The 19,921-nt window shown below is 38.6% G+C and overlaps 2 protein-coding genes across 6 annotated transcripts in view; one reads left to right on the forward strand and one right to left on the reverse strand.

Moving 5' to 3' along the window:
* The window catches only part of LOC127441951 (mesoderm induction early response protein 1-like), a 29,692-nt gene extending 27,218 nt beyond the window's left edge, over positions 1-2,474 (forward strand). For all 5 annotated transcript variants that reach the window (XM_051699553.1, XM_051699555.1, XM_051699556.1 and 2 more), the window contains one exon: positions 304-2,474. In XM_051699553.1, the coding sequence (XP_051555513.1) occupies positions 304-587 (284 nt within the window). In that variant the 3' untranslated portion in view covers positions 588-2,474. The remainder of the gene's footprint in view (positions 1-303) is intronic.
* A 1,721-nt stretch (positions 2,475-4,195) lies between these two features.
* slc35d1b (solute carrier family 35 member D1b) lies at positions 4,196-19,551 on the reverse strand. The gene is made up of 13 exons (XM_051699575.1): positions 19,337-19,551; positions 18,938-18,971; positions 17,666-17,752; positions 17,525-17,592; positions 17,334-17,405; positions 17,184-17,252; positions 16,099-16,201; positions 15,329-15,421; positions 15,079-15,146; positions 14,873-14,951; positions 14,682-14,764; positions 4,809-4,861; positions 4,196-4,673 (listed from the first exon to the last, which is right to left on the reverse strand). The coding sequence occupies exons 1-13, from the start codon at positions 19,516-19,518 to the stop codon at positions 4,663-4,665; spliced, it is 1,002 nt and encodes a 333-aa protein (XP_051555535.1). The 5' UTR covers positions 19,519-19,551; the 3' UTR covers positions 4,196-4,662.
* Positions 19,552-19,921: the final 370 nt, after the last annotated feature.

A 19,921-nucleotide genomic window follows, 5' to 3' on the forward strand; every position in this document is an offset into this window, starting at 1 on the left:
TTTCCCAAAGTCTAAGTGGTAGTTTGACTAATTGAAAGAACTATGCAACCATAGGCAATGCACATGAAATCTTTTAAACTCTCATCCTCCACAGACTGTAGCTATCCGCTTTGCTACAGCAATCGTGAAGCCGTATTCATGATTCATTAATCGCAATTAAACTTTTTTAATTAATCTCATGCATAACACGTTAACCTTGACAGCTCAAATTATTAGTAATTAAATTACTTGTATATGGATCAGTGTTTTTGAATGGTTTGTTACAGTTATTTACTCTAGTTGTCTGTGTGGTTTCTAATCCAGGACTCAATAGTCACAGCTCCAGTGCAGACTCCACACAAACATCTAGCAGTGTGAACGAGCTGAAGAGTGAATCTGTCCAGTCAAATGGAGCAGACAGTATATCCACAGATCATCAGGACTCCAACGGCTGTGAACTCACAGACACCCACAACACGGACACAAACGGCTCTGTGGAGCACCAACAGGACAGCCAGAGTCTCGATAGGCCAACAAAAAAGTGCCGGACAGAATCAGAATCGCTGACCCAGGCCGAGACGGACCCTTCCAGGGTGAAGGAAGACTGAATGAGACAAAAGGTCAGGCCAGATCCAGAGACTATGGGGATGGGATAGCGCTGTTACACCTCTCACCCCATCCACCCTAAATCCAAAGCCAAGCTGCTCCAAAAACACCACCCTCCGACTCAATCTACAGCCAATTAATGCTCCTTTTTCACGAAACCATTTTTCAGAGACATGTAAATTCTATTTGTAACGGAATTTGTCAGATATTTTTTTACCGACAAGATATTTATATTTTTATGGAGACATTTTGACAATGGGTGAATATGCTGTGTAAGCCATTATACATTATTCATGATGATTGTTGGTGGGCGTGGCCTCTCATGTATGCGGGTGTGGTGGTCAGTGTATATCCAGGTACATCAAGCTGCACTTTTGTCCTGTGTGTTGGTTCACGTGACAAACAAATGCTTCAGTGCTTGGCTTGTTTGTGTCACTGGAGGTGTAATACGAGCTCCCGACTTTCCTTCAAGAGATGTAGTACAAAATAAATAAGCCAGTGGAATCACTCCTCGGTTTGTTTTTGTAAAGTGTTTGACATCAGTGATGTCTGCTCGGAAACTCACTCATTGGTGTAATTTTCATGTATGTTTCCAGTAACTGGGCGAATCTCACAGAGAAATGTCTGGATTATATTTTATGCCAAAATCAAAAGAAAGAAATACAAAAAGAGATTTTGAATTAAGAAAACGGAGCTGAAAATGAATTTGTTTTCATGACAGTTAAGCACACTTCCACCAAATTCTTATTACTGTAATCTCATCCTTATTACCATAATGTGTTTAGAGGTTTACTTTTGAGTTTGTTTATAATTCTAATAAATTATCATTGATGAATCCCATTACATTCTCATAGATTACTGTAATACAAAAATGAAAATCATAAAATAAAATAGAAATCAGCATAAATTAAATTCAGTACAACAAATACTACCATGATGTATATTTATAAGTGTATTTTACAAATGTATTTAATAATTTCAATAGTATATCAGTATATTTAGCATTACAATAATGAGAATGAGATTAAAAAAAAAACAATTTAAGCAAATATTTTGAACCTCTTTTCATCCATTGTTTATGATTTGTATATATTTTTAAACTGGCATATATCCCATGCTCTTAATAATAATCAATCTGTAAATGGATCTCAAGTTTTTCCTTGAGTTTTAGTACCTGAAATGCACATAACTAACAGTTGTGGAAAAAAAACTAAATCCTTGCTAAGCTGCAAAATGTTAAAATTTGTAGCAAACAAATCACCATTGAATCACCACTGACAGTGAGTAATACGGCAGAATTAATACAGTGATGTGATCCAAATGCGATGCAAATATTGCCTCCAACCCAGAATCATTCAATATATTATCTTTCACCAAAAGACAACTTATCTCATGCCTATCCTTTTTTAATCTTTTGTTTTTGCTTTAAAACAGCTGTTGAAACGGAACCTCATAACTGTCCATTTAGATTTACTTCTCTAGAGCCTTGTGTATCAGTAAGTTTTAAGAAAATGAAGCATTCTGTTTCTCAGAAATGGCATGGATATTTCAGAAATTGCATTTTAAGACGTCATCACGTATTTTGTTTAGAATGAAAGGCCACTCTTCAACAGAGCTTTAGTGTAATATACCTCCTCCCATCTCATACCTAAACAAGCACCTGGCCAGTTATAGAAATGAATTCACTCTTCATTTCACACCATGTCCTTGAAAAGGTTCATCAATCATCCAATAGGTCCTGCATGGTGCCATGTCTCCATAAGTATATTTACATGTTTCGCCTCATGTATGTGATTCAAGAAATAATCATATTTTAAATGGTCTAGTGTGGGATATATCCACTCACTGATCAGAACTTATGCATAAATCCATGTTAAATAGTAAAGCAGTCTGAATCCACACGGGTCCATTGCACAGTGGTGTTTTCTGGAATTTCTAATTTGGAGTAGTGCAGAGAGTGTCTATTTAAATCATGATTGTAAGACAAGATGGTCTGCTGTTTATCAAATAAATATTGTGAATGTATGAATAAATAAGGAATTATTTGCTTCCTGAATAGATTTAAAAACTATATCACACAAGCAAGAGCACTGTTGTACTGAATATCAGCACCAAAAAAAAAACACAAAAAAAAACATTGTGTCGCCAAACAACGCACAGACCGACAACCTGTGTGCAAACACAGACAAGCAGACTGATACAAAAAGTGAAGCATCCCAGTATCAGAACACTTGGAACGGCAATTGTCTAATCAAATTAGAGGACCAGAACTAATTGTTTTATAATTGTTTGCTTAAAGAAATCTTCAGGGTTCAATATAAAATAAGATGTATCAACTGCATTTGCGGTTTTAATGCAAAAAAGGGCAGAAATGATGTAGTTATTCAATTCTTTCTTTTAAACAATCCACTTTGAATCCATTTTGTGATCCATTCAACATCTTCAATAAAAAAATAAAACCTGGGATTCAATTAATGAAATGAGACTGGAGGTGTGGGTTAGAGCTACTTTGACTTATAAAAAGCACTCAAACATTTTGAATTTGCTATTCACAAGAAGCATCTGCTGACGTGATCCATGCCTTGCAGAAAAAGAGATCTCAGAAAAGTATTGTTGCTTTACATAAAGCTGGAAAGGGTTACAAAGTTATCTCAAAGAGCTTAAATATTCATCTGTACACAGACAGACAAACTGTCTATAAATGGAGATGATTTAGTACTGTGGATACTCTCCCTAGAAGTGGCCGTCCAGCCAAGATGACTCAAAGGGTACACCATAGAATGCTCAATGAGGTAAAAAGAACCCTTGAGTGACAGCTAAAGACTTGAAGGAATTATTGGAACTGGTTAACATCTCTGTTCATGTGTCTACTATACAGAAAACATTAAACAGGTATGGTGTCCATGGCAGGACACCAAGAAGGAAGCTGCTGCTTTCAAACAAAAACATTGCTGTGCTCCTAAAGTATGCTAAAGACCACCTTGACACTCCAAAATGCTACTGGGGAAATGTTTTGTAGATTGATGAAACTAAGGTTGAATTGTTTGGGAAGAACAAGCAACACTACGTATGGCATAAAAAGGGCACCACATACAAACATGAAAACATCATCCCAACGGTGAAGTACGGTGGACGGAGTATCATGATTTGGGGCTGCTTTGCTGCTTTGGGGCCTGGACCACTTGCCAACTTTGAGCGGTAATGAATTCCCAAGTTTATCAAGATATCCTACAGGATAATGTCAGGGAAGCTGTGCACAAGCTGAAGGTCAGCAGAAGTTGGGTGACGCAGCAGGACAATGACCTTAAACATCGAAGTAAATCCACTACAGAATGGCTTCAAAAAAAGAAAATCCACCTTTTGGAGTTGCCCAGTTAGAGACCAGACCTTAACCCAATAGATCTGCTGTGGAATGACCTCAAGACAGCCGTTTACACCAGACATCCTGAGAATATGGCTGAGCTGAAGCAGTTCTGTAAGGAACAATGGTACAAAATTCCTTCTGAACGTTGTGCAGGTTTAATCCACAGCTACTGGAAACACCAGGATTGAGTGGTTATTAAATCCAAGGGTTCACTTACTTTTTCTACAGCATTGTGAATCTTTAATGGGATGTGTTCAATAAAGACATGAAAGATGATAATTGTTTGTGTGTTGTTAGCTTAAGCGCATTGTGTTTGTCAATACTTATGACATTGATGAAGATGTGATCACATTTTATGACCAATTAATGCAGAAAACCAGCTAATTCCAAAGGGTTCACATACTTTTTCTTGCCATTGTAGTTCTTTTTTAGTAAATACTTTATTTCAGTTTTTAGTGTGCTTCATCTCTGAGCTAGTTGGTGTGATTCAAGATTTACAATTTTTTTTTTTTAAAGATTGTTTGAAATGTCAATGGAGAAAATGAATGTGACAAATACTGCAAGCAAAATGGCTGAAATTGTGGATGGTCAATGTTGTGCTCTATAGCAAGGCACTGTGAAATGAGTCCACTTATGTTCTTCACAGATGAGGTTTTAATGTCCAGCATCAATTAACGTTCTTCTATGGAGGCTGTTTAATCTTGTTTGTTCCATCAACTTGTTTCTATAGAAAAACAGAACATTTCACCATGTCATCTAAAATACATATTACATAGTATTAAAAGGAAGAAAACCCAATGGCATCAAAGTTATTTTCATTTTTCTTCTCGTGTACATGTACAACTTTTCTAGCACTTACTTTTTTGTTCCTTAGTGAAAGTGATGTATGAGTACACCAGACTGCCAGCAATGCTGTTGTGGAAAAAAATTAATTAAAAACTTAAGCAGAAAAACAGTTTGTGGAACTACTGAATTACCTTAAGTACTTTAAAAATATTGATGGGTCTTTCTGAAGAAAAAGTACCATGTGTGTGTTATGTGCATCTCAATAACTAACTGCTAATATAGCTAATAGGATACTGAACCTAGTCGTATTATTTGATACATGTAGCTTTGTTTAGTGTGTAAAGCAAAATAACTAAAAAAAACAAAAAATACACATTCATTTTATATACAGTGCATCCGGAAAGTATTCACAGCGCTTCACTTTTTCCACATTTTGTCATGTTACAGCCTTATTCCAAAATGGATTAAATTCATTATTTTCCTCAAAATTCTACAAACAATACCCCATAATGACAACGTGAAAGAAGTTTGTTTGAAATCTTTGCAAATTTATAAAAAAGAAAAAAGGAAAAAAAAAAAGAAAAAAAAAGTATTCACAGCCTTTGCTCAATACTTTGTTGAAGCACCTTTGGCACCAATTTCAGCCTCAAGTCTTTTTGAGTATGATGCTACAAGCTTGGCACACCTATTCTTGGGCAGTTTCTCCCATTCTTCTTTGCAGGACCTCTCAAGCTCCATCAGGTTGGATGGGGAGCGTCGGTGCACAGCCATTTTCAGATCTCTCCAGAGATGTTCAATCGGGCTCAAGTCTGGGCTCTGGCTGGGCCACTCAAGGACATTCACAGAGTTGTCCCGGAGCCACTCCTTTGTTATCTTGGCTGTGTGCTTAGGGTCGTTGTCCTGTTGGAAGATGAACCTTCGCCCCAGTCTGAGGTCCAGAGCACTCTAGAGCAGGTTTTCATCAAGGATGTCTCTGTACATTGCTGCATTCATCTTTCCCTCGATCCTGACTAGTCTCCCAGTTCCTGCCGCAGAAAAACATCCCCACAGCATGATGCTGCCACCACAATGCTTCACTGTAGGGATGGTATTGGCCAGGTGATGAGCGGTGCCTGGTTTCCTCCAGACATGATGCTTGCCATTCAGGCCAAAGAGGTCAATCTTTGTTTCTCATGGTCGGAGAGTCCTTTAGGTGCCTTTTGGCAAACTCCAGGCGGGCTGTCATGTGCCTTTTACTGAGGAGTGGCTTCCGTCTGGCCACTCTACCATGCAGGCCTGATTGGTGGAGTGCTGCAGAGATGGTTGTTCTTCTGGAAGGTTCTCCTCTGTCAGAGTGACCATCGGGTTCTTGGTCACCTCGCTGACTAAGGCCCTTCTCCCCCGATCGCTCAGTTTGGCCAGGCGGCCAGCTCTAGGAAGAGTCCTGGTGGTTCCAAACTTCTTCCATTTACGGATGATGGAGGCCACTGTGCTCATTGGGACCTTTGAACCGAATTTACCACAGGTGGACTCCAATCAAGTTGTAGAAACATCTCAAGGCTGATCAGTGGAAACAGGATGCACCTGAGCTCAATTTTGAGTGTTATGGCAAAGGCTGTGAATACTTATGTACATGTGATTTGTTTTTTCGTTTTTTTATTTTTAATAAATTTGCAAAGATTTCAAACAAACTTCTTTCACGTTATCATTATGGGGTATTTTTTTGTAGAATTTTGAGGAAAATAATTAATTTAATCCATTTTGGAATAAGGCTGTAACATAACAAAATGTGGAAAAAGTGAAGCGCTGTGAATACTTTCCGGATGCACTGTATGTGTGTATATATATTATTATTATTATTATTATTATTAGTAGTAGAGGCTATTGTTTTATTAAATAAATCTATGTTGCCTAGCCTTCTATATGACATTGCTTAATATGCTGCTACCTTGCCCATCTCCGTGTGCCACTCTTGAAACGAGGGCGCTCAAGCAGACTTCTATCCCCTAAGTATGACCTGTCTGCTGATCATAACACTGACTAGGACCCAATTTTTTATGCATTTATCTCCTATATTAATGACCGCCTCATCGCCTAAAATAGAGAGTCTGGGGCTAAATGAAATTTTAGTGCCCAATACATCATCCATAAAACTTTGAACCCTCAACCAAAATTCTTGGATCTTAACACCAAAAAACATGGGTTATATCCCCATCTTCTGATTGGCATCACCAGCAGGTGGGCGTGTCTTTAAGACCAAGCCTATACAATCTAGAGGGGGTCCAATGGAAACGATGTAAAATCTTAAATTGCATAAGGCGCACCCTTGCATCTCTAGATGTAGACTTGACATTTTTAGAATCCTAGCCCACACTCCCTCCTCCAATACCAAGTTTAAATATTTTTCCCATAATCTCTTGAGAGAAGTTGAAGCTCCGTCCCCCAGACACTGAACTAGCAGGGAGTAATACACTGATGCCTAATGACTTTTTCCAAAAGCAGTAATCACCACTCCCAGAGTAACTGCCACTTTAGGGGGTATATGCTACTCCCAAATACAGTACAAAGCAGGTGGTGCAGCTGTAAATACAGTACCTAAAAAATTGAGACCTGGGAATCCCAAAATGTTGAACCATATTATCAAAGGATCTCAACACTCCACTCTCATATAGGTCACCTAGCATATTAACCTCCCTCACAATCCACTCTGTCCAGCAGAAAGGGGATTTATTAATACATAATTTTGGGTTCAGCCATATGCTCAAGGCAACATTTAAATAAATGTCAGAATTAAACACTTTGGACACTTTTGTTCATACTGAGTGCAAATGCAAGATAATGGGTTGTAGCTTAACTTCTCCGGTTAGTTTGATAGAAAGGCTTTGCAATGGCGAAATAGGAGCAAGAACTTACTGTTCGATACTAAACCATGGAGGGGCTCTCTCAGGTGGGAGCGACCAATGAGCCAAATGTCTGAGACCGAATGCATAATAATAAAACAAAATCTTGGGTAGGCCTAGCCCACCTTTGTCAATCGGCCTATGTAACTTACTGGAATGTAATCTGGGACGCTTACCTTTCCAAATGAAGGACTTTTTTATGCTATAAAAATTTTGAAATAAGAGAGGGGGACATCTATAGGGAGAGATTGTAGCAAGTAGCTGAATTTTGGAATACAATTAATTTTAATAACATTAACCTTCCCAGTCATAGATAAATGTCATGAAGCCCATCTACCCACATCGCTCAAAAACCTTTTTATTAAAGGGTCAAAATTAACTAAATCAGACAAATTTGCTGGGAATAAAATACCCAAATATTTAATGCCCTGTTTGGGCCACTGTAAGGCGTCTGGCTAAAAAAGCCGATACCAGGCAGTACGCTGTCAGAGCCAAAGCTTTGGATTTAGACCAATTCCCTCTGTATCCTGAGAACTTAGAAAAGGAATTAATAATTCTGTGGAGGCAAGGCATAGATCTAGTAGGGTCAGAAACAAATAATAAAATATCATCTGCGTAAAGCAAAAGCTTATGCGCCACCACCCCTGGAAAATCATCCTCCTTTCTTATCGTGGCTGCTAATGGTTCCAGGGCAAGACAGAACAATAATGGGGAAAGAGGGCAACCCAGCCGGGTGCTCCTATCCAGAGTAAAATAATCTGAAATTAATCAATTCGTTTGAACCGCCACTACTGGGTGTCTATAAAGTAACTTAATCCACCTAATAAGAGCATTCCTGAACCCATATATTTAAAAAATCTTAAAAAGATAATCCCATTCTACCATATCAAACGCCTTTTCGGCGTCAAGTGAGATGGCAGTGACTGCAATCTGATCATTCGCCACTGCCCACGTTATCAGGAGAGTTACGGCCCCGAATAAACTCCACCAGATCTATATGTATAAGAGATGTCATAACTTTACTTAATCGGTTAGCCAAAATGTTTGACAATATTTTAACAGCCAGCTGAATCAGGGAAATTGGACGGTAACTCTTACACTCCTTACTGTCCTTTTTAAGAATCAGACTGACCCGGGTTTGTGTCATGGTTGGTGGAAGCTTTCCATTCTTTAATGATTCCGTATAACTTCTAGCAAAAGTGAAGCCAGTTCTGTAGCATAAGATCTAAAAAATTCAGCGGCAAAGCCGTCTGGCCCAGGATTACCTCGGCAAGCTCCTCCAAGGTTAACTCAGAATCAAGATCATTTTTTTGCTCAGTTGTCAGTTTAGGAAGATCTAATGGTTCAAAGTTTCTAATATCCTCATCAGTAGATGAAGACATGGAACTATAGAGATCAAGACAGAATTCTTTAAAATCATTATTAATATCCAAGGTAAATATTTCACCACCAGCAGATTTCACTGAGGAAATGGTATAAAGACTCTCTCTGTTTTATATATCTAGTCAAAAGTTTCCCTTCCCTATCCCCTGACTCAAAGTATGACTGTCCTGCCCTGAATAGCCAAAATTCCACCTTCCGTGACAAAATAGTATTATATCTGTATTTCAATCAGGTCAATTCCCTGAGGCCATTAGACGACACTCGGTGCTTCAGCTCTGCCTCTGCACTTTTAATATTCCCTTCCAAATCCACGAGTTCTTGTGCTTTGGATTTTTTGGTGAATGAGGCATACTGTATGATCCGGCCCCTAAGAACCACCTTAAGTGCCTCCCAAGCCATGCCCACGGAGGATACGGAGGACCAGTTGGTCTCCATATAGACACTGATTTCAGCCTTTAGTATTTGTTGGAATTCAGGATTTTGCAAAAGGGATATATTAAAGCGCCAGCTATATGATTTATTTTTCTCCGTATGTGGCAACACCTCTAAACTCACCAGGGCGTGATCTGAGACTAAAATGTTTCCAATTGAGCAATCAACAACAGATGAAATCAGGGATTTATATATCTATTCTAGAGTAAATCTTATGGACTGATAGAAAAAATGTATAGTCCCTACCAGATGGGTTCAAATGTCTCCAAATATCTGCAAGACCAAGATTTTTACACATCCTGTGAAGCATCAATGTTGCTCTAGGGTGCTTACACACTTTTGCCTCACTATGATCAAGGACTGAGTCCATCAAAAGATTAGTCTCCTCCCAATATTATATCATGAGGGGTGCCAGTGGCTTGCAACATCCCTTCAAGATCTATAAAAAAGCCCAGATCATCAATGTTAGGTGCATAAATGTTAGTCAAAATAAGACTCTGTCCCTGAATTTCAGCTAAAACAATAATGACTCTTCCTAATTTATATTTACTCTGAGACATTTGAATTGTAGATGTTTACTTATTAATGTAATGACTCCCCTGCTCTTACTCGAGCCAGCACTATAAAAAAAATGTCCACCCCATATCTTTCCAAATTTTTCAGCTTCCTGCAGAGAAAGGTGCGTTTCTTGAAGAAACACTATATCATATTTCTTACGCTTAAGAGGAGAAATAACCTTCCTTCTTTTTATGGGGTGCCAAAAGCCATTCACATTCCACGTGGAGAGAGACAATCCACTCATATTAACATTTGACATTTTGACATATAAGAAAAAACAGATTGTGTGTCAAAAACAAGATTATAAAAGACCACATTCCAACATTGGTGCAACCCTCAAAACCCGAACATCCCCCAGAACCAAGCAAAAAGAAAAAAGAAAAACGTGCGCATTAACCCCGCGCATGACAGCACCAACTGGCGTCCATCCCTCCAAACTCAAACAGTCCAGGCACGCCTACAAGAGCCCCCGCGACAACCAGATTGCTCAAGTCCGGTGTTTCAATACAAATTTTGTGAGACAGAATTACACAGCAAAAGATAATCTATAAAACAAACTCCAGCCAATAGGCAGAACAAATGCAAAGAGCGTGTAGATTCATCCACGAAACTATCCTGAAGGTGTGACACTCTACAAAATAAACTCACAAAAAAAAGCGGGCAGATTCCCCAAACAGTCAAGCAAATGTTCAGTGAGCCGTTCCACTTGGCTGCAACATGAGTGCAAGCGAATGACTTACTCCAATGACTTTGCAAGAAATAATCCACAAAACAAACTCCAGCCAATAGGCGGAATATGCACAAAGAACGTGTAGCTTCATCCACAAAACCGTCCCGAAGGTGTGTTGCTCTTCTAAATAAACTCCAGCCGCTAGGCGGAACCAGCACAAAAAAAGCATGCAGACTCCTCAAACAGTCAAGCGAATGTTCAGTGAGCCGGTCCACTAGGCTACAACGTGAGTACAACAAGATGACTCACTCACTCCATTCACTTTATGAAGGTCATGGCTTGCTGTGGGCATGTGAATGTTTTACAGCCATCCTTAGCATCTATTCTCAATTTGGCCGGGAATATCAGTGCAAAAGCGACCTTCCGTTGATGTAAAAGTTTCTTGCATTCCTTGAATCGATCACGTTTCCATCTTGTCAAGTTCGCAAAGTCTGAGAACAAGAAAATGCTGTTGTTCTTCCAAGAAAGCCTTCCTTTACTCCTCGCCTCGCGCAACACAAGATCTTTATCGGATGATCTCACAAATTTGGCCACAATTGATTGAGGCCTGTCTCCCTCCATGGATTGCCGAGCAGGAACCCTGTGAGCTTGCTCGATTTCCAGTTTATGGCCTGCTATGTCGAGCAGTTTCGGAAAGAGCCCATCCAGGAGTTTCACCATATCCTGTCCCTCCACTCCCTCCGGGACTCCTACGATACGGACGTTATTCCGCAGGCTATGGTTTTCCATGTCCTCCAACTTCTCCCAGACATGCTCCAAATCCACCTTGGTTGCTAGTGTATTAGCAGATAATTCCCTCTCCGATGACTCCAGGAAATTGATCCGTTTCTCAACATCCCCCACTCTTGTAAACACATCAGTGAACTTCACCTCCATGGCAGTGATCGATAGACATATCACAGCAAGATCCTTCATCAGCATTGCCGACATGTTCAGCATCTCCTGCCGCATTTCCCGCACCTCTCCGACCAGGTTGACTCCCAGGCCCGCGGCCTGCTTGGGGGCGTCAGCTTGAGCATGTAAGTGTCTTTTTTTTTATTTTTATCCCCTTTTCTCCCCTAATGCCCAATTCCCACTACTAAGTAGATCCTCGTGGTGGTAGAGTTACACACCTCAATCCGGGTGTCAGAGGACAAGTCTCAGTTGCCTCCACTTCTGAGACTGTTAATCCATGCATCTTATCACATGGCTCAATGTGCATGTCACCGCGGAGACTCCACACGTGGAGGCTCATGCTATTTCTCCGCAATCCATGCACAACTTACCACATGCCCCATTGAGAGCAAGAACCACAAATCGCGACCACAAGGAGGTTACCCCGTGTGACTCTACTCTCCCTAGCAACCGGGCCAATTTGGTTGCCTAGGAGACCTGGCTGGAGTAAGTGTCTTTTAATGTCTCCAGAGCCCGAGGATTTTGAATTTTTTGACATACTGTCCTCCTAGAACAGTTATGGAACAGAGTGTATTGAATCTCACCAGTTTACAGTGCATCCGGAAAGTATTCACAGTGCTTCACTTTTTCCACATTTTGTTATGTTACAGCCTTATTCCAAAATGGATTAAAGTCATTATTTTCCTCAAAATTCTACAAACAATACCCCATAATGACAACGTGAAAGAAGTTTGTTTGAAATCTTTGCAAATTTATTAAAAATAAAAAACGATAAAATCACATGTACATAAGTATTCACAGCCTTTGCCATGTCACTCAAAATTGAGCTCAGGTGCATCCTGTTTCCACTGATCATCCTTGAGATGTTTCTATAACTTGATTGGAGTCCACCTGTGGTAAATTCAGTTGATTGGACATGATTTGGAAAGGCATACACCTGTCTATATAAGGTCCCACAGTTTACAGTGCATGTCAGAGCACAAACCAAGCCATGAAGTCCAAGGAATTGTCTGTAGACCTCCGAGACAGGATTGTATCGAGGCACAGATCTGGGGAAGGGTACAGAAAAATTTATGCAGCATTGAAGGTCCCAATAAGCACAGTGGCCTCCATCATCCATAAATGAAAGAAATTTGGAACCACCAGAACTCTTCCTAGAGCTGGCCGCCTGGCCAAACTGAGCGATCGGGGGAGAAGGGCCTTAGTCAGGGAGGTGACCAAGAACACGATGGTCACTCTGACAGAGCTCCAGCATTTCTCTGTGGAGAGAGGAGAACAACCATCTCTGCAGCACTCCACCAATCAGGCCTGTATGATAGAGTGGCCAGACGGAAGCCACTCCTCAGTAAAAGGCACATGACAGCCCGCCTGGAGTTTGCCAAAAGGCACCTGAAGGACTCTCAGACCATGAGAAACAAAGATTGAACTCTTTGGCCTGAATGGCAAGCATCATGTCTGGAGGAAACCAGGCACCGCTCATCACCTGGCCAATACCATCCCTACAGTGAAGCATGGTGGTGGCAGCATCATGCTATGGGGATGTTTTTCAGCAGCAGGAACTGGGAGACTAGTCAGGATCGAGGGAAAGATGAATGCAGCAATGTACAGAGACATCCTTGATGAAAACCTGCTCCAGAGTGCTCTGGACCCCAGACTGGGGCGAAGGTTCATCTTCCAACAGGACAACGACCCTAAGCACACAGCCAAGATAACAAAGGAGTGGCTACGGGACAACTCTGTGAATGTCCTTGAGTGGCCCAGCCAGAGCCCAGACTTGAGCCCGATTGAACATCTCTGGAGAGATCTGAAAATGGCTGTGCACCGACGCTCCCCATCCAACCTGATGGAGCTTGAGAGGTCCTGCAAAGAAGAATGGGAGAAACTGCCCAAAAATAGGTGTGCCAAGCTTGTAGCATCATACTCAAAAAGACTTGAGGCTGTAATTGGTGCCAAAGGTGCTTCAACAAAAGTATTGAGCAAAGGCTGTGAATACTTATGTACATGTGATTTTTTTTTCTTCAGTTTTTTATTTGTAATAAATTTGCAAAGATTTCAAATAAACTTCTTTCACATTGTCATTATGGGGTATTGTTTGTAGAATTGAGGAAAATAATGAATTTAATCCATTTTGGAATAAGGCTGTAACATAACAAAATGTGGAAAAAGTGAAGCGCTGTGAATAATTTCCGGATGCACTGCATGTCATAAAAAGTATTAAAACTAGCAAAGTGCACAGAGCTTGCCGTTCACACGTCCGATCCTCGCATGGCGTCATGTGACTCCCCTGTATGTTAGTATTAATTAGGGGTGCAAATGGTATTTGCCACTACAAAGAAAATGCTTTTTATAATAAGCATCTATCACTACTTGTAATTAGTGTACTTACTGCAAATAGCCTCTGCCTTTTTTATTAGAATATTGCCAAATTTACATACAATTTTTAAAAACTGAATTGTACCTACATTTATTTAATTGTAATTAACCTCTCTAAGCACTTTATGTATAAAATAATGCAAAAATAATGGTTTCTGATATCACATTTAAGAAATGTTCAGTATTTTACAAGTGTTTGTTGTGTATATTTGTAATACAATTAAACACTTATGTTGAGAAAAAAATTGTGATCAGTTTTCTACAGAAAAAAATACTGTTTTTGGCACAAAGCACACTAACATTAACTGTGAACAATGTGGTGTGTTGCTATGATATTCGTTAGCCGTTATTAGACATTTTTGCACAGACCTTTAACCCCACAATATTTTAAATGTAACAGAGCTGGTATAAAATATGTTTTGAAAGAGTAATGCTATGCTACTACTGGAATTTACTCAACATAATTGCTGTAGTCAAATTATAAAACATGAATTCCAAACTTACTGTGACAGGGTTGAACCAAATAAACAAATAACCCTAAAATCTAGCACGAATGACGTCTCTTGAGAATGACCCTCGTACTGATAGAGGATTCAGTTTCTTTGTCATATTTACTCGATGAAACAAACAATAATAACCAGTATTCCAAATATCATGTTTATGAATTGTAATACTTTATTATAGATATTTTATTTACCTGATGTTTAGGCCAATGAAGTTCAGCCAAGTAAAGATATAATCTCCACCAAACACCATCCCAATGTATGTCACCAAGATATTCTGTTGGGTTTGTTCATGAAAAACAGTTAACTCTTAAATGGTCACATTTACTGTACACCTCTTAAATCGTAAATCTTGAATCTGTTTATAAATTTGTTAATAACCAACCTTGATACAGCCGACAATAGTAGTAGTCAGAGCAGAGTTGTAATGGGTGCATAACATAATGGAGTACATGAGAATGAACCTGCCAATTTAATATAAAAAAATTATATGAAACTAATAATAATGTCAAATATTTGTAACACTAAATATAATCAGTTGCCCAATATGTATCAGCTATGTTTGTTTAATACTGGAAATGTCAGCCTTACCCCATCACACATGATAACACAAACTGAATCACAAATAAAAGGTCAGCCCAACCATCATATTCCAAAGCCTGAAAAGCAATAAGAAAGTCTATGTTGATTCTTTTTGCATTTTAGAAAGAAATTGCAGTGCAAGACAAATTCAGATTTGTACGGTCAGAATTCAGATCTGTTTGTCAATTAAAAATAAACATTTAGTGTTTTTAAGATGCAAGAGTGAAATCAATGATGAGAAGTATTTTTAAATTCTTACTTTCTGAATGTCTCCAGTGAAGTATGCTAAAACCATAGTGGGAATAATCATAAATAAAGCATTATAATACAGCAGCCCGTATTTTCCCAGATCCTGAAATACAGGAGGAGAAAAAAAAACCTTAATGAAATAAGAGAAAAATGGACAAAAAATATATTAAAATGATCTTTTAACCCACTGTAGAAAAATTGCAACAATACTTTTAAGCAACTTCATACAGTATTACCTTTTTTTATTAACTAAATATGGGTTAATCCAACAGCAGTTCACATTATGAAATGTATCATAACAATTTTGCCAAAAAAGTATTTTCAGTTTGAATCTCCGAGCATACCAAAGTTACGCTCAAAATAGAAATCATCACAAATTACTAATTCTTTCTTTAAAATATTTAGCAGATTACTTTCTAATTATGTCATTAAAAAAGTAATCATATTACTAATTACTTTACTTTTAAGTTACTTTCTTAAAACATTTTTCCGCTCTATTTTTTTTTTTTTTTTTATATTTCTTTCCTGTTCATTGTTCTGCAAAAGTCAGACACTCAGCACCTCACATATCTCATACACAATGACTCGTTATGGGGCCATAATTCATGTAATCTACATAAATAATACATCAAATATAAGCATAACCCTATTATGTACTTAAAAGTAATTACAATTATTGACTTTCAATTAATTTAATCCAATTACAAGAAATTAAAATGTAATGCATTACATTGGTAAATGTTTTGGATCAAATTTAGCCACTCAGAGTGTTAAAATTACCTTGGAGTCCAGTTTTTGTTTCATATAAGCCCCATTAGCAGCAGTTAGAATGTTGTTTAGAGAAATGAACACATATCCATGGAGGTCAAATGCTAAATCTGTACTGTAAAAATCAAATAAAATCAATTTAATTGAAATAATAAAACCACTTCAGATTTCAGAAACAACTACACTCTTAACCTCGTGCTACCCTGCGGCCTCATGCGAGGACTCGCTATACGCAACGCATAATTTCAATTCATTTAAACCCACTGCATACTGTTCAGGACACTTTAAGGAGTCATTTAAGGGTTAAACTTCTGACGCATGGAGCCACATGACCAAACACCATGGCGTTGATTTCCGTTATTTTGAATAACTTTTCACAGTAACAAATCTGTGGGTCATTTTGCTTCATTTTATTTTCAGTTTTGTTCGATTTGATTTTATCATCACTGTACAACACAGTTCTATTCATTAACATTAGTAAATGCATTTCTATATTTACTGTGCATTTTCACATTGGGAAAATATTTTCATGCAAAAGCTGAAAAATGTTGCTTTCACAGGCTTTATATGGAGTTAGGATGAACAAACAGTGCATTTTTAACTGTTCTGAGATCAGTGCAGACAGACAGTACACTGGAGGTGAAGTCATTCACTAAATAGGGAGCAAGGGTGCATCCTTTAGCTTTCTATACAGCTAAGTGCATCAATCCTAAAATCTGACCAAATGTTCAGTTTCAGGCTGCAGATGATGTTTGAACTACTCAACGTGTTTGTCAGACATGGGACAATGGTCATCAGTACATAGATTCAGAATTTATAATGTATAATTTTATTTTAACATGGTTGGCAGTGACTGGATGATGCTGGCCATTACCTTTGAATAAGGCCACTACAAATCAAAAAGGGAAATGGAAAATGCGCACAGCAGTCATGCTCCAGTCTCAGGAGGTTAAAATAACCTGCATCCAAATTACTGTATAGATAGCACAGCCAAACATGAACGGCTGTACATGACTACATTTACTGCAATAAAATCGATGTATAAACATGTAAATAAAAATATGTTATCTGACTTACTCAGTTTGCAGTTTGCTTACCTTGCAGCAATAAATGCTCCTAAGATCATGGTAAATACAGTTGCTTTAATGGACCATGAAAACTTCTTTCTACATAAAGACAAGAAATATGATATTAAAACTACTGCAGCTGTTCTGGGTCAACTGTAAACACTGAGTGTATAGATATACTTCAGCAGGTAACCCTCAAACAGCATTGTGAACAAGATGGAGAATCTTCTGAGCACAGTAAACATTGGAAGACTGCAAAATAGAACACATACAGTGTGTTATATTATTATTGTATATTCAATAAATAATAACCGCAACAATAATAACCACCTAAATCATGATCATTGTTTCCCTGCACGTTAAACACTTACTTGAGTTGTTTTGTTCCAAACAGGCCAGTTAATTGATTTCCCACATAGAGTAAGGGGAGTGGAAATACCTTAGCAGAAAAGATTTCGAGAATTAATATCAAAGAACAGAAAAAAGTGGATGGATAGAGTGAACAGACTTACCTTATGTGGAACTTTCCCGTCAAAATCTGGGAAATCTACCACATTCAATAATTTTGCACCTCGCAACACAACAACTGTTGCCAACATCTGAAAAACAAAACAAAACAAAAAGGTAACAAATATGTTATTCGTCAAATTAATAAATAAAATATAAGCCATCTGTAATGCTGGTGCAATTTTGGGCAAGATTATTGTAATATAAAGTAATGATGACACTTTTAAAGGAATAGTTCACCCAAAAATGAAAATTCTTTCATTTACTCATGCCATCCCAGATGTTTATGACTTTCTTTCTTCAGCAAACAAAGATTTTTAGAAGAATATCTCTGCTCTGTTGGTCCATATAATTTAAGTGAATGGTGACCAGAACCTTCAAGCTCCAAAAAGCACATAAAGGCAGCATAAAAGTAATCCATAAGACTCCAGTGGTTAAATCTATATCTTCAGAAGAAATATGAGAGGTGTGGGTGAGAAACAGATCAACATTTAAGTCCTTTTTTCCTATAGCTAAATCTCCACTTTCACCACTTTTTTCTCTCCCCAATTTGGAATGCCCAATTCCCAATGCGCTCTAGGTCCTCGTGGTGGTGTAGTGACTCGCCTCAATCCGGGTGGCGGAGGACGTAGCTCAGTTGCCTCCGCGTCTGAGACCGTCAATCCGCGCATCTTATCACGTGGCTTGTTGAGCGCATTACTGCGGAGACCTAGCGGGTGTGGAGGCTTCACGCTATTCTCCACGGCATCCACGCACAACTCACCACATGCCCCACCGAGAGCAAGAACCACATTATAGCGACCACGAGGAGGTTACCCCATGTGACTCTACCCTCCCTAGCAACCGGGCCAATTTGGTTGTTTAGGAAACCTGGCTGAAGTCACTCAGCACACCACTTTCTTCTTTTTCTTTTGGGCAGGGAGGAGAATTTATAGTAGGAAAAAAGAACATAAATATTGATCTGTTTCTCAACCACACTTATATCGCTTCTGAATATATAGATTAAACCATTGGAGTCTTATGGATTACTTTTATGCTGCCTTTAAGTGATTTTTGGAGCGCAAATGTTCTGATCACCATTCACTTGCATTGTATGGACCTACAGAGCTGAAATATTCTTCTAAAAATCTTCATTTGTGTTCAGCAGAAGAAAGAAAGTCATACACATCTGGGATGACATGAGGGTGAATAAATGATGAGAGAATTTTCATTTTTGGGTGAAATATTCCTTTAATTCTCAGAAAAGTGACAATTTGGTTAATAATAGTATCTCTTACTTGGCCAATTCCCACTGATAAAGATGACGGGAATCTAGACAGAAACATACATACACCAGTTGTGAATTATGATGTGCACAAAAGAAAAAATTCAAGATTTAACGGCTGAATGTTTATCTCTATACACCTTGTTTAACTGGCTGAAGAGTCAAAATAATAATATGGAGATTAAATTAAGATAACACCGGCGTTTTCCATCTGTTTCACAGGTGTGCTTCAAACCATGACCAAGCTGTTTAAGTCATGCCAAAGGTGAGTACAGTACAAATCTTGCGAAAGACTCAATGCAGAGATGTCATGTAACTATTCAGCACAACACTTATTGAGAGAACATCTGGTAATAATAAAAACACCTCGCGTTGAATGGAAACATGAATGCAATGACATACGATTGATTACCTGTAATTAGTGAGAACACTCTTGTTAACGACAACAATGAGAAAAGATGCGAGTCCGTAGAAAGCTGCAGCGAATAACTTTAAAAATAAGTCTGATGTACCGCTGTCTTCTGCTCTCGACATATTCTCTTTTGCCTTATTCTCTGTCGAGCTCTTTTGAGGACGCTTTCGTGTGACCGCCATGATTCAGTTTATCGGAGGTCCAATCTCTTCAACAGTATTTCCCTTTTCCTGAAGTTGTAAAGGGGCAGCGCTCCGTCCGTTAAAGTGACACAACCCAGAACCTTTACCAGAAACCACGTGTTGTTAAGAAAAGATGTACAATAAAAAAGCTGTTTGTTTATTTATGGTTAGTGTTCTGTTTCAGTGTATTTTTTTTTATTATTATTCATAGAACTGTCCGATAGTTACACGTTGGGGGTGTAACATTTCTCATCGCAAGTAAGAATGGACCAATCACAGTCGCTTGTGCTGGCTAACAAGGTTACTTATTTATTTGCCTGTAGGATTTGCGCCTCAGGAGCTCTCGGTTGATTAACCCAAGCACTGAACTTCATAATAGCATTAACTTTCATATTCTATTAAT

The sequence above is a fragment of the Myxocyprinus asiaticus genome, chromosome 6 (genome assembly GCF_019703515.2).
Source record: "Myxocyprinus asiaticus isolate MX2 ecotype Aquarium Trade chromosome 6, UBuf_Myxa_2, whole genome shotgun sequence".
Classification (NCBI taxonomy): Eukaryota; Metazoa; Chordata; class Actinopteri; order Cypriniformes; family Catostomidae; genus Myxocyprinus; species Myxocyprinus asiaticus.